Source organism: Dipodomys ordii, unplaced genomic scaffold, assembly GCF_000151885.1.
Source record: "Dipodomys ordii isolate 6190 unplaced genomic scaffold, Dord_2.0 Scaffold11, whole genome shotgun sequence".
Classification (NCBI taxonomy): Eukaryota; Metazoa; Chordata; class Mammalia; order Rodentia; family Heteromyidae; genus Dipodomys; species Dipodomys ordii.
The window spans coordinates 8,666,705-8,681,014 of record NW_012267227.1 but is presented as its reverse complement, the minus strand read 5'-3'; the positions used below and the strand labels follow the sequence as shown (position 1 = coordinate 8,681,014).

Here is a 14,310-nt window from a genome sequence, read left to right as displayed (position 1 = left end):
CTCAACCTAGTGCTTTCCAAGCTACTTCCTGATTTATCTCCAGAACTTCACACAATTCTGCATGGCCATAATATGGGCATTGTTCTTCTGCTTGACAGATGAAGACACAGGAGCTCAGAGAGGTTAAACAACTTGCTATGGTTCACCCAACAAGACAGAAGTAGGACCTGACCTGGCGGTCCTGCTGGCCAAAACAGGGAGAGGGGGGGAAGGGCAGTGTGTGTGTGGGGGAGAGTGTACTGATCTATCCTTAAACCAAACTGATAGGAAGTCTAGTGACCATTGTCAGAAATTGCCTCCAGGAGCCGGTAGATCCCAGACAAGCTTAAACCAATGGCCAGAAGGTCTTTGGGATAAGTCTTTCAGAACGTTTATATGTATTTCAGAATGTTTATAACACATATTTACAGTTATTCCTATGTCACCAAGAGAACCACATTGAGAAGTAAGCTTAGTATTGGTGTTTTTAAATTAGAGCATTGTTCTATATAACCATTCCAACATACGATAGGCAACATATACATACAGTCTTGGCACAATTTATGTTCTGCAGGTGCACTGGCTCATTCCTACTACGGCTGGTTTGCAACTTCATTTGTACACATTTGTAATCTCCTTGAGGACGAATCCCGAGCTACAGTTCACTGCTGCTCAATGACTCTGACCCCGAGGGCTCAGCACAGCACTGTGCATGCAGCAGGCACTCAGACCATGTTTGTTGAATGCGTGCATGTGGTATGCCTTGATGCACTTCCATGAAAGTAGGCAGGATTCTACTTATAGCACTTTGCCTGAAAAGATTTGGGATTTATAATAATAATAATAATAATGACAGTAATAATAATGATAGTAATAATAACTCATCATAGTAAGCAGTATTTTGTAAAAGGCATAAGAAATGTGGTCACAAATTTAATACAAATTCTGCATTTAACTACTCTTTGGTTATCTCAACAAATTATTTGTTGGTTTTTTTTTTAATACGAAAGTGAGTCTAAAAAATATTTTTTAAAAATGTCACTACAGAAATTAGCTTAATCTGTAAACATAATCAACCCTGTAAACATGTATATACTACATATTTGTGCAAGTGTAAAGGCAGCGACAATACAATGATCTCAATTCTTCACTGGGTGTGCAAAAGCCGTTCTGTGAAGCTCTCTCATTGGAAGAACAAATTCTAACTACCCTACAAATTAAAACGCCAAGGCCTGCCCCATTGGGCACCCAGGCCTCAACCCTTTCCACCCACTGCAACAGCTCCTTATGATCCACTTTGGTAAAGCTGCAATATGAAAAAGTGCCAAATACGTTTAAAGTAAAGAAAGTGCTGGGCGCTGGGGCTCACGCTTGTAATCCCAGCTACTCAGACTGAGATGTGATGATTGTGGTTCAAAGCCAGCCCAGCCAGACAAATCCTAGCTCTAATTAACTAGCAAAAAGCTGTACTGGGGCTTTGGCTCAAGTGGTTAAGAGTGCCAGGCTTGAGTGAAGTGAGAGCCCAAGGTCCTGAGTTCAAGCTCCAGGACCAGTGTGAGCACATGGGTGCACGTGTGTTCACGTGTGCACACACACACACACGTGAGGAAAGTAAACACATTTTTTTGCAATAGGTAACATATTTTCCAAAAGTTCTTCCAAAAATCCCGGCAATAAGGGGCCCGCTAAGAATAAATACCGGCATTAACACTAAATACAACTAAACACCTTGGTGTTTCCTTAATATGAAAACAATTCCAAACTTCAGTTTTCCTTCTCAAAAAAAAAAATAAAAAAAGCATCCATTTTTTTTTTCACACATGACACTTATCACAGATACTTCACAGTTACATTTTCAGTAGTTAAAAAACGAACAACTGCCTAGCAAATACTGCAAGAAAAAAAAAAGAGGTAAATGTGAAGGAACAAACTCACTGTGTTAGGTTTTCAGGACTTCTAAATGGTAGCATGGAAACTCTTAAAGACAGAATGAACGCAGCCCTGGCTCTGAGAAAAAGAAAAGTGGTGGCAGAGTTGCCGTGCGTTTTCTTTCTAACCTTTTCTTTTTTTTCAGTGATTTTTCCTGTGCTATCTGGGGCAGACACGGTGGCTAAGTGTTTAGGTTTTGTTTTCCCCAGACACATTTAAGATACGTTTTTGCTTATGAAAACGGGGGGGGGGGGAAATAAAAGACACCATGGCTTGTTTGGTTTAATCAACTCCATCAAAACCCTGAGTGTTTTCGATTGCCATCTGCAGTTTATCCCATAATTCTTCAAATGATCCATAGGGTGGCAGGTCCAAGCGATTGAAGCTGAAAAGAAGATGGATGGAAGCCGGTTAGGAAAAGACACGGACAAACACAAAAGTTGGCACAGGAAAACACAGCCAGATGGCTGTCACTTGAGGATCGTGAGACTCTTATCTCCAATGAAACGGCGTGAACGGGAGGAACTCTGGGGACGCTGATCTAGCGAGGGTTTAGCATCGCTCACCAGGTGTGCGCTCTGGGCAGCTTCTCCGGAGCACCCCACTGCTCTACCGTAAACGACTGTGGTCCATTTGAGCCTGCAAGGAACAAGAGTTTCTTGGTGTCGTGTAGTCTCACCAGGAACATTCAACACCCGTGTAGAAGCTACATGATCATAGGAATAATCCAACCCAGAAGAAATGCAGCCTGCCCTCTGCCAGCCATGCCTGTTAAACCATACTTCTTTGCCATCTAATCTGTGAGCGCCCAGGAATACCTTTAGGTGTTGCATGAATGTCGCCTGTTTTACAGCTCTGAACACCACTGCACAGTTACGTGTGAGTTTCTTCACAAGTATACAGGGAAAATGGGTGTTCTCAGAATTTTTTTTTTGTTTGTTTTCGTACTGGTCCTAGGGCTTGAATTGAAGGGCCTGGGTGCTGTCACTGAGTGAGCTTTTGTGCTCAGGGCTAGTGCTCTGTCATTGGAGCCACAGCTCCACTTCTAGTTTCTGTTAGCTGGAGATAAGAGTCTCATGGACTTTCCTGCCTGGGCTGGATTACAACCATAAACCTTAGATCTCAGCCTCCTTAGTAGCCAGGATTATAGCTATGACCCACCAGGATCATATACTTTTTTTCTTTTATTATGAATACGTTCTTTTCTTTTATCATGAATAATTTTAGAAACTTTTCGCTCTTCGGTATTCATAGTTCTTTGTTTCTTTTCGTCCTTTCTTCCCTCCTGCCCTTCCTTACTGAGTTCTTGCCAGTACCAGGGCTTGAACTGGACTTTTACTTCCATTTTTCACTCAAAGATGGTACTATACCACTTAAGCCACAGCTTCACTTCCAGATTTTTGCTAGTTAATTGGAGATAAGAGTTGTTCACCTTGCTCTGCCCAAGGTGGCTTTGAATCACGATCCTCAGATCTTTGCCATCTGAGAAGCTACTTTTACAGGTGTGAGCCAAGAGTGCCCAGGTCACTTTTGTTTTGTTTGGAAAAGGGTATCACTACATAGATGAGGTTAGCCTTGAACTTACAATTTGCTTGATTATACCTCCCATGAGCTGAGATTAAAAGTGTGTCACCATGCCCAATAATTCTTGGGTTTTTTTTTTGTTTGTTTTGTTTTTTTGTCGGTTGTTGGGCTTGAACTCTGGGCCTGGGCGCTATCCCTGAGCTCTTCAGCTCAAGGCTAGTGCTCTACCACTTGAGCCACAGAGCCACTTCTGGTTTTCTGAGTGGTTTATTGGAAATAAAGAGTCTCATGGACTTTTCTGCCCAGGCTGGCTTTGAACTGCGATCCTCAGATCTCAGCCTCCTGGGTAGCTAGGATTACAGGCATGAGCCACCGGTGCCTGGGTAGATGACAGAAATCTGAAGACAAATTAGTCATGAAAAGACAGTTGGCATGGGTCCATTTTTTTTCATGATCCATGGAAAATCCTTACCATAGAGTTCAGCAAATCCATTCATAGGCACACGGGACGTGCCGGTGACAAACTGGAGCAATCTTATTCTTTTTTCTGAGTCCATCATTAAGACTGCCTGATAGAAAGTCAAAACTTCGTTTAGGAAACAATACTTGGGGAGAAAAAAAAAAACTATACCAAAAATATGCTGCAAAAATTGAATTGTAGCATTAATTACCACTGACTAAATTTGCATGCTATTTTAATTAAACCTGTCTTCTTGAAAGTCTATCTCAAAGGCTTCATGGAAACTTTTGTTTTTTTGTGTGCTATCAGTGGAGCTTGAACTCACCGTTTTGGTACTGTCACTCAAGGCTAGTGCTCTACCACGTGAGCTATAGCTCCAACTCTGGCTTTTTAGTGGTTTAATTGGAGATAAGAGCCTCACAGATTTTTCCACTTGAGCTAGCTTCAAACCTCGATCCTCAGGTTTCAGCCTCCTGATGTAGCTGGGATTACAGGCATGAACCCACTAGTGCTTAGCTCTATGTGCCAGTCCTGGGGCTTGAACTCAGGGCCTAGGCACTGTCTCTGAGCTTCTTTTGCTCAAGCTTGAGGAAAAGCTCCATTTTCAGCTTTTTTGGTGGTTTATTGGACATCAGAGTTTCACAGACTTTCCTGACTGGACTGGATTCAAATCATAATCCTCAGAGCTCAGACTCCTGAGTAGCTAGGATTACAAGTGTGAGCTACCAGTGCCCGGTCTATGGTAACTCTTTAGAATGTAATTATACCCTAACAAAGTAGACTTTTCTTTTAAGATGTAACTTATAGCTTTTTAAAAATTACACTGAGGGGATGGGAAGGTAGCTTAGCGGTAGAGTGCTTGCCTAATATACATGAAGCCCTGGGTTCCATTCCTCAGTACCACATACACAGAAAAAGCCGGAAGTAGAGCTCTGGCTCAAGCAGTAAGAGTGCTAACCTTGAGCAAAAGCAGCTCAGGGACAATACCCAGCCCTGAGATTAAGCCCCAGGACTGGAAAAAAATTACATTAATTGAACTTACTGAACAGCATACATATTTACAGGAAAATTGGAAGAAGCCATTAAAGACGGAGAATCTCTACTTCAGTTGGAACTAAAGGCAGATTTATGTATGACAGCCATGATTACTTTGTCAATGCCTTCTGAACACATTGCTCGCTATCTTTAATACGTATGGAGGATGGGGCCTGTGTCCAGAGAAGTGTGCCAAGTTCAACAACAGAGGTACATTTCTCTGAATTATCTACAAATAAGTCACTAGGATGGTTCATCAAAAGTTGATGTATAGGGGCTGGGAAGTTGGCTCAGTGGTAGAGCACTTGCCTTGCATGCCTGAGGTCCTGGGTTCGATTCCTCAGCATCACATAAGCAAAAAGAAAAAAGCCAGAAGTGGTGCTGTGGCTCAAGTGGTGGGGCACTAGCTTTGAGCTGAAGAGCTGAGGGACAGCGCTCAAGCCCAGAGTTCAGGCCCCACAACCGGACCAATAAAAAAAAAAAAAGTTGATGTATAGCTAGACACCAGTAGCTCACACCTGTAATCCTAGTTTCTCAGGAGACTAGATCTGAGGATCATGGTTTGAAAGCAGCCTGGGCAGGAAAGTCCCTGAGACTTTTTTTTTGCCAGTTCTGGGGCTAGAACTCAGGGCTTGAGCACTGTCCCTGAGCTTCATTTCTGCTCAAGATTAGTACTCTACCACTTGAACCACAGCGAAACTTCTGGCTTTTTTTTTTTTTTCTGTTTATGTGGTATTGAGGAATCAAACCCAGGGCTTCATGCATCCTAGGCAAGCACTCTACCACTGTAAGGCACATTCCCACCCTCCATGAGACTCTTATATCCAATTAACCACCAAACATATCACAAGTGGAAGCCGGGCGCCTGTGGCTCACACCTGTAATCCTAGCTACTCAGGAGGCTGAGATCTGAGGACTGCGGTTCAAAGCCAGCCTGGGCACCAAAATCTGTGAGACTCTTAACTCCAATAAACCATCAGAAAACATGGTACGGTGCTGTGGCTCAAGTTGATAGAGTGCTAGCCTTGAGCTGAAGAGCTCAGGGACAGTGCCCAGGCCCAGAGTTTAAGCATAACCGGAAAAAAAAAAAAATCACAAGTAGAGCTGTGGCTCCAAGTGGTAGAATGTTAGCCTTGAGCAAAAGAGCTCAAGGAGGGAAAAATGGGGAAAGAACAAGGGAAGAAGTGACACTGTCCAAAAAGAAATGTATTCTTTACTTGCCTCATGTAACTGTAACCCCTGTGTACAACACCTTTATCACAACATTAAAAAATTAAAAAAAAAAAAAAACAAATTCAGGGACAGTAGCCAGGCCCTGAGTTCAAGCCCCAGGACTGGCGCGCGCACACACACACACACACACACACACACACACACACACACACACACACACACACACACACACACACACACACACACCCTACATACATACAAATAGTTGGCATGCATATGATTTGATTTCACTCTGAGGAAGTGAGGAAATTTTCCCTTACCTTCCAGAACCACTGGATGACTTGGTGATTGGCACAGTAGCCATTTTTATACTTGGTGTGTTCTCTCCAGTCATTCACATCGACGTCTCCCAATCCACACATAAGGAGCTACAGTGGACACACACACAGGAAGGTTGGAAGCCAGGAGAATCACCGGTTCAAAACCACATTAGTCTACAAACAGTGCTTCTTACCTCCAGCTCATTTTCATCAAAAATTTTGATGAGATCCTGTGGTATTAGTTCAAAAAACCCCTAGTAGAATAAAAGAAGTATTAAAAAATTTGGCTAGCGGGTTCAAGGGACTGTGATACAGTTCCTCCACATCAACCACACGGGCTGTTCATGGAGCTCTCCATTTTACCAAGGAAATGGCTCCAGTCCTCAAAGTGGCTATTATAAAACATCCACATAAAGGTGGATGTTCACTGATCATGCCATGAGGCTGAGATCTGGAGGATCACAATTTGAGGCCAACCAAGGCAGAGAAGTCCATGAAACTCTGCCTCCAAATTAACAAGCAAAAAGCTGAGCTGGAGGTGTGGTTCAAATGGTAGAACACCAGCTCTGAGCAAGCAAGGGCAGCAAGTGTGAAGCCCTGAGTGCAAACTCCAATACTACTAAAACTAATAAATTAAATCTAAGTATAGATGTATGGTGTGTGTGCGTGTGTGTGTGGTCAATGTTCATTGCTTAAGACTTGATACTGAGATTTAACTCAGGGCCTCACACTTGCTAGGCAGGCATTCTACTGCTTAAGCTATGAACCCACCTTATTCTGAATAACTGCAATTAAATAATGAACATCTATTTATGGAATTTGTTTTTAATATAAAAATATATGTTGCGTGGTTTAATCAAGCAAGCCATATACCTATCTTTTGGAGCTACAAGGAAGCCCAGTACTGGAAACTTATGGACTGCACGAAACTGTAGAAGAACATGAGGAAGAAAATAAAAGAAAATAAATACCTCTTTAAAAGCAGACATCTGCTTCTGGATTCGGTTGACAAACCGCCATTGTATTACAAGGCTAAACACAAGACAGAAAAAAATCCCACATTTGGATATTTTACATATGAACCAAGGAAAACAAATCGCAAGACATCTTTATTCTACTTAGAAACGGAACATAAAGATGAGCTAGGAAGTGGCGTTGTAGCTCAAGTGGTAGAGTGCTTGCCTTGAGCTGAGGGACAGTCCCAGGCCCAGAGTTCAAGCCCCAGAGCCAATAATAAACAATAAAAAAAGACAGGTTATATATTATATGTAACCAATACTATTACTATTTAATAGTATGCAAATACATGCAAATGCATGAGAATATATATAAATACATATGGTACTAGCAATTGAATTCAGGGTTCCGGGCTTTGCTATGCACTGCATTTTCCATGAGAAAAAGAGCTTTGGGCTTCTGGGGATGGAGAAAGAAAAAGAAAGAAAAATCCCAGAAGAAAGTACAAAATTATTTTGAGGAAAATGCTTAGGTAATAAAATACTCACTAAATATATTCCTTTTTGTTCTTATTGGTGACCACGATTTCTGATCCTCCATTTTTCAACTCATGTTGATGTGTCTGAAATTAAACATGATACCTGGATATGTTATTTTAGGGAGAACACATTGAAAAAGTATACAGATGATAGCTATGCCAGGGCCCGGTGTTTTAAATCAAATCCACTCAAAAACCAAACACTAAGAAAACCTAAATATTAGTTTTACTAAAATAAACACGGAATGAGTCAAATGTTAAAGACGACACTAAGTCGGACTGAGAGACTGCCTTTGTAGTTGGAAAACAAATGTAAAAATAGAGCCCAGAAATGTGACTGAGTGTGCACATTCATACCTAAACTTAGCTTATGTTTATTTCATAAATTCTTTTTGTGTATGTGTGTGTGCCAGGTCTGGACACTGTTCCTTAGTGTTTTTGTTTTTTTTTTTTTGCTCAAGGCTGGTGTTCTACCACTTGAGCCACACCCCCTACTTCTGGTTTTTTGGTGGCTAATTGGAGATAAGAGTCTCATGAATCTTCCTGCCTGGACTGGCTTCGAACCCTGCTATTAAGATTTCAGCCTCCTGATAGTAAGGATTATAGCTGTGAGCCACCAGTGGCTGGCTGTATTTCACAAATCCTGTAGCATTTGGAAATTCACAAACCTGTCCAAAAAGTTCTTCATCGATGATGAACCTGAGGTCCAATTCTGTTGGATCATTTTCAAGAATCCATCTTAGCGAATTATAATATTCACCATCCTGGAAAGGGAAAATCGTATTTTTAAAATTCGTATCTAGAGACCCCCTGAACTTACATAAGAGGTTATTTTGAGAATCTGAGTAACTAGAGCAAAATAGAAGCACTAGCTGAACAGCTTTTCCATATGCATCTACACATATTACATATATAAGTAGATAATAGCTAAGTACATAAGTAAAACTGGCTGGCTACAGAGGCTCAAACCTGTAATCCCAGCTCTGTAGGAGGCAGAGATCAACAGGATCATGGTTCTGAGGCCATTCTGGGTCTCAAGAAAAATCCCCATGTGGCTTAGGAGTATATATACAAGCCCTGGGCTTGTGGTCCAGCATTGCAAAAACACGAACAGGCGGCAACAACAACAACAAATCCTAATTCTGCACACTGTGTGGTTGCCTGCTTGAATCATGCTGTAAGTGGAATCAACGTACCACTGACTCCATGTCATGAAGAGTTATCGGTTTCTGTAGCATCATCTTGTAAAACGGGCGGATGAAGAAACCTTGCCAGGGAGGAAACACATGAAAAACAGTCACCCAAGGAGAGGACACAGACAATGACTGACATCGGAAACCTTTTACAGTTTGACACTCACCATCCAAGAGTTTGCCATGATAAACAGCCATGCCGGCGACTCGACCGATGAACTTGAAGTAAGAGAGGTGATCTTCATTACACAGGCCAGAATTGGGGTTTATCTGTAGGGTGTAATTGTCCCTGTAAAGACAACAACATTGAAGTACAACTTGGGAACATCCATCCATCCATCCATCCATCCATCCATCATTTTTTTCTGTAGGTCATGGGGCTTGAACTCTAGGCCTGGGTGACTGTCCCTGAGCTCTTTTGTTCAAGGCTAGTGCCCTACCACTTTGAGCCACAGTGCCACTTTTCCGTGATTAATTGGGAGATAAGAGTTTTACTTAGTCTAAAGACCCTACCTCAAAACAAACAAACAACAACAACAACAAAAACCCCAACTTGGGGTATGGTAGCAGGTGTGGGTAATCCCAGCACTCAAGAGAAGGATTGTTGAGTTCAAGGCCAGCCGGGGCTACTTAGCAAAACTCTCATCTCAGAAAGTAAGAAAAGGTACTTACGTAGCAGAGTATTCAAATAACCCATAGTAGGGGTTAAACATTTCCTTTGAGATGAGGAAGAACCATTCTCTGGCCACTCCTCCGTAGTCTAAGCCCTTTTCACCATCAAACTCGATCCAAAGCCGAGCCTTGAGGAGGTCGGTTCTCTTGACACTCATCACTCTCCGGTAGGACTCTTCTAGAACAGTCGTTCGGCGAAGCTTCATTTCAAATTTGTTTGGAATGTCATTCTGCAGAGTCAGGAAAAGAGAGACCCAGACGTTCAATCAAGTTAGCGTAAACGACGAGTTTATAGGGAAGTCTTGACATGTGCTGAGCATCCTCCTCTACCCTTGTCTCTTGTTCTCTCTCTTTATTGAGTGTGTGTGTGTGTGTGTGCGCGTGCTAGAACTAGGGCTTGAACTCAGGGCCTAGATGCTATTCCTTACGTTAAAAAAAATAGTTTACTGTTATTTAGAGCTGATGTACAGAGAGATTACAATGACATGAGTTAGACCGTGAGTACATTTCCATGGAATGCCTTCTTTTCCCTCACTCTCTCCTAGTCCCTCCTTCCTGTCTCTACTACGTGTTGTGTAGTTCACATTCATCAATGTCCAGTGAGCTTCACTGCTACACTTTTTTTCCCCTTTAGTTTTTGGTTGTTGTTGTTTTTTTTCTGCTCAATGATAGAGCTCTACTGCTTTTGAGCCTCTGCTTCACTTCTGGCTTTTCAGGCGGTGAACTAGGGCTATGAGTCTCTTGGTTGTGTCTACCCAGGCTGGCTTTGAACTTCAATCCTCAGATACCAGCCCTTGAGTAGTTAGGATTATAGGCATGAATCACCAGCATCTAGTTGATGCACTCATGCATTTTTTTTGTTTTGTTTTTGTCGGTTGTGGGGGCCTGGGCACTGTCACTCAACTCTTCAGCTCAAGGCTAGCTAGCGCTCTACCACTTGAGCCACAGCGCCACTTCCAGCTTTTTCTGCTTATGTGGTGCTGAGGAATCGAACCAGAGCCTCATGTATGCAAGGCAAGCACTCTACCACTGAGCCACCTTCCCAGCCCCGATGCACTCACTCTTTGAGAAAAGTATATAATTTTATTAGTGCATCAACAATGTGAATTAAAAAAAAATGACTGTGTTTCATTTTGTTTAAATTTTGGATGAAAAAAAAAATGGTATCCGACTTGCCATCTTGAATCCTTGGAAAAGCAGTCCTTAGGTTCAGAACCTAAGGAAGTGTAACCCAATGCGGCCACCTAGTGGTAGCGTCCCTAAACTGCAAGGAGGGAGGGCCAGAAAATGAGCAGAGGAGGAAGGTATTGAAAATATTGGTCAAGACCAACAGAAACCAAAGAGATGAGTGAATGACCTATTTCACCTCAAGCCAACTGAAGTTGTGGTGCTGGGGAAGGTGTACCGAACACACTGAATATACATATGGAGGACCATCTGTTAAAAGCTCCATTCCGTGCGTGCGTGCGTGCATGCGTGTGTGCGCGCACGTGTGTGTGTGTGTATGCATCAGTATTACCACTTGAACTAAGGGCCTCCCACTTTCCCTCAGCTATTTTCCCCCAAGGCTAGGACTCTACCACTTGAGCCTGGGCTGGATTCAAACCAGGATCCTCAGATCTGAGCCTCCTGAATAGCTAGGATCACAGACACGAGCCACCAGCTCCTGGCTGAAAAGTCATCTTTTATTTCCTGTGGATATAATGATCATCCTTAATTTTTATTACAAATATCACTAACCTGCTTCTTCAACTTTCTTCGGAAGAATTCATACTTTCTTTTGTAATCTCTGGAGTAAGGCACTGCCTGTGGATGAATAAATAAGGTTTAGATTACTTGGATTCTGGAAGTACTTTAGAAGTTTCCCTGTAGGTATTTTATGAATGTAAGTTAAAAACACTAAAAAGAGAAATATTTGGAAACTAAAAGTTTCATTTGAAATTAAACAAATATAATAAAATTCTAATTTTTAAAAATAATTTCTCCATTGAAGACCAAATTGTACTCAGAAATTCCTCTGGCTGTAACTTTCATCATATAATCGTTTTGAAATGTGACATGCCAGAAACAGGACATTTCTTCCAAGTAGAGAAATATTAGAAATAAAAATTTCCATTACTATAAAAGTCTTTCAAAGTAATTCCTCCATTAAAGGAACAATTTGAAAAATGCATTTTTTCCCTTGAACTCCTAGGAGTTACTTTTTTTTTAACCTACCATTTTCAAAGACTACCCTCTGAGAAACGTAGAAGTCTTAAAAAAAAAAACATGTGCTCAGTTTTATTATTATTATTTTTTTGTGCTAGTACTGGGGCTTGAACTCAGGGCCTGACCATTGTCCCTGAGGTTTTTCAGTCAAAGCTTGTGCTCTTCCACTTGAGCCATAACACCACTTCTAGCTTTCTAGTGGTTAACTGGAGATAAAGAGTCTCATGGGCTTTTCTGCCTGGGCTGGTTTTGAACACGTTCAAAACGGTGACTCTCAGATTTCAGCTTCATAAATAGCTAGGATTACAGGTATACACCACTGGTGCCCACCTTAATTTTATTCCATTTTTTTTTGTGAATTAGAAAACAAAAATCCACATTTTAAAAAAATGGGACAAATTACTTCTAGAAGAGAGGAAAAAAGCTTTTCCTATCATTAACTTGACTCAGAAGTAATATAACCATCCTACTTACTATGATAATCATTACATTTCAACATGGTGGTGCTTAATGCAATAGGCCTTTCCAAGGGTTGCTTCTGTTCACCGGTGACTGATAGCATGGTGTTGCTTCCTCATCTGGATGCACCCTTACCTCCTTTCCTGTATGTTCAGGACTCTGGGCATTGCCCTCTCCCCTCCCCTGCAGGGTAGCAGGGATCAGCCTGAGATAGCTCACCAGGCCACTGGCCCAAAATTTGGATAGCATGGTTCACTTATCACCCATGGTTCGGGGGATGGTAAGGATGATGGAGGATGATTTCCTGTTGTCTTATCAAGTAACTGGGGCAGGGAAAAGGGCAGTAGAGAGAGAGGAGATGGCCCAGCGTGCCTTCTACTCAGTGCTCGTGAGTGTTCGCATCTGAACAGGAATGACAGGACAGGGCAATGCCAGGGAAGGGCACTGACCCAGACAAACTTACTGGTCCAGTAATTGCAACATGCTCCAAGCGAGGGTCTTCCCACTGGGTTCTTTTTATATCTGAAAGGAAGAAAAACAAACAAGCTAGTCATGCTTTCTCACACGCAAAGTTTTATAACACAAAAAATAATGTCATAAGGGGCAGTGGTAGAGTGCTTGCCTTGCATGCATAAGGCCCTGGGTTCGATTCCTCAGCACCACATAACCAGAAAAAGCCCAAAGTGGCGCTGTGGCTCAGTGGTAGAGCACTAGCCTTGAGCTGAATTGTTCAGGGACAGCACCTAGGCCCCAGAGGTCAAGCCCCATGACCGCAAAAAAAAAAAAAAAGTCATAAAAGCTGGATGCTGGTGGTTCATGCCTATAATCCTACCTACTCAGGATACTGAGATCTGAGAATCATGGTTCAAAGCCAGCCCAGGCAGGAAAAGTCCATGAGCCTCTCATCTCCAATTAATCACCAGAAAACCAGAAGTGGAGCTATGGCTTAAAGTGAGAGACCCCTAGCAAAAAATGCTCAGGGACAGCAACCAGGACTTGAATTCATTCTTTTTTTTTTGGTCGATCATGGGGCTTGAACTCTGGGCCTGGGCACTGTCCCTCAGCTCTTCAGCTCAAGGCGAGTGCTCTACCACTTGAGCCACAGCACCACTTCTGGCTTTTTCTACTACCATGGTGCTGAGGAATCGAACCCAGGGCTTCATGCATGCAAGGCAAGCACTCTACCGCTGAGCCACCTTCCCAGCCCCCCAGGACTTGAATTCAAGCCCCACAACTGACTAAAAAGAAAGGAAGTTATAGAAACATACTGTGATTTATGTAGAAGATCCTTCCATCTGTGTGGGTTCTTTCTTCCCATCCTGGCTAGAATGACAAATATATTTCAATTATTTTTAGGACAGGACTTTAGAGGTCCAGAAGAAAAAAAAGTAACATTAGTTAGGGCTCCTTTAATTGGTTGAATTTCATTTGCCTTCTTGGTAGAAGGCATGGATAGTTTAACAATATGAATTATAGCTGTTAAAGAAGTACTGAATTCCCAGAGTAGGAAATGTCTGAGATAGTCATGGTGGATTGGGAACAGTTCTGTGCACTTACAGGTAAAGGTCCTAGATCCTTAGGTGGGTCCAGTGAAGATTTTCCTCTCAGATGAGCTGGGATTTTCAATCTTGGATCTTCCTTTTTTTGGTTTAGTTAACAACAACAAAAAAGAAAAAATAGAATATCATATACACAAAAAAAGAATGCAAATCAATATGCTCAAGGTTTTCTTTCTTTCTTTCTTTTTTTGTCCAGTCGTGGGGTCTGAACTCTGGGCCTGGGCGCTGTCCCTCAGCTCTTCAGCTCAAGGCTAGCGCTCTACCACTTGAGCCACAGCACCACTTCCAGCTTTTTTCTTTTTGC

General features: G+C 42.2%; 1 protein-coding gene across 1 annotated transcript in view; it reads right to left on the bottom strand.

The window, feature by feature from the left end:
- Positions 1-1,765: 1,765 nt before the first annotated feature.
- Nedd4 (neural precursor cell expressed, developmentally down-regulated 4, E3 ubiquitin protein ligase) overlaps positions 1,766-14,310 on the bottom strand; it is a 61,205-nt gene continuing 48,660 nt past the window's right edge. The window contains exons 14-28 of the mRNA XM_013010034.1: positions 14,005-14,085; positions 13,716-13,770; positions 12,911-12,969; positions 11,521-11,586; positions 9,781-10,010; positions 9,276-9,397; positions 9,112-9,182; positions 8,584-8,679; positions 7,926-7,999; positions 7,392-7,452; positions 6,615-6,674; positions 6,421-6,528; positions 3,905-4,001; positions 2,475-2,547; positions 1,766-2,293 (exon numbers count right to left, since the gene is read on the bottom strand). Of these exons, the coding sequence (XP_012865488.1) occupies positions 2,191-2,293; positions 2,475-2,547; positions 3,905-4,001; positions 6,421-6,528; positions 6,615-6,674; positions 7,392-7,452; positions 7,926-7,999; positions 8,584-8,679; positions 9,112-9,182; positions 9,276-9,397; positions 9,781-10,010; positions 11,521-11,586; positions 12,911-12,969; positions 13,716-13,770; positions 14,005-14,085 (1,356 nt within the window). The 3' untranslated portion in view covers positions 1,766-2,190. The remainder of the gene's footprint in view (positions 2,294-2,474; positions 2,548-3,904; positions 4,002-6,420; positions 6,529-6,614; positions 6,675-7,391; positions 7,453-7,925; positions 8,000-8,583; positions 8,680-9,111; positions 9,183-9,275; positions 9,398-9,780; positions 10,011-11,520; positions 11,587-12,910; positions 12,970-13,715; positions 13,771-14,004; positions 14,086-14,310) is intronic.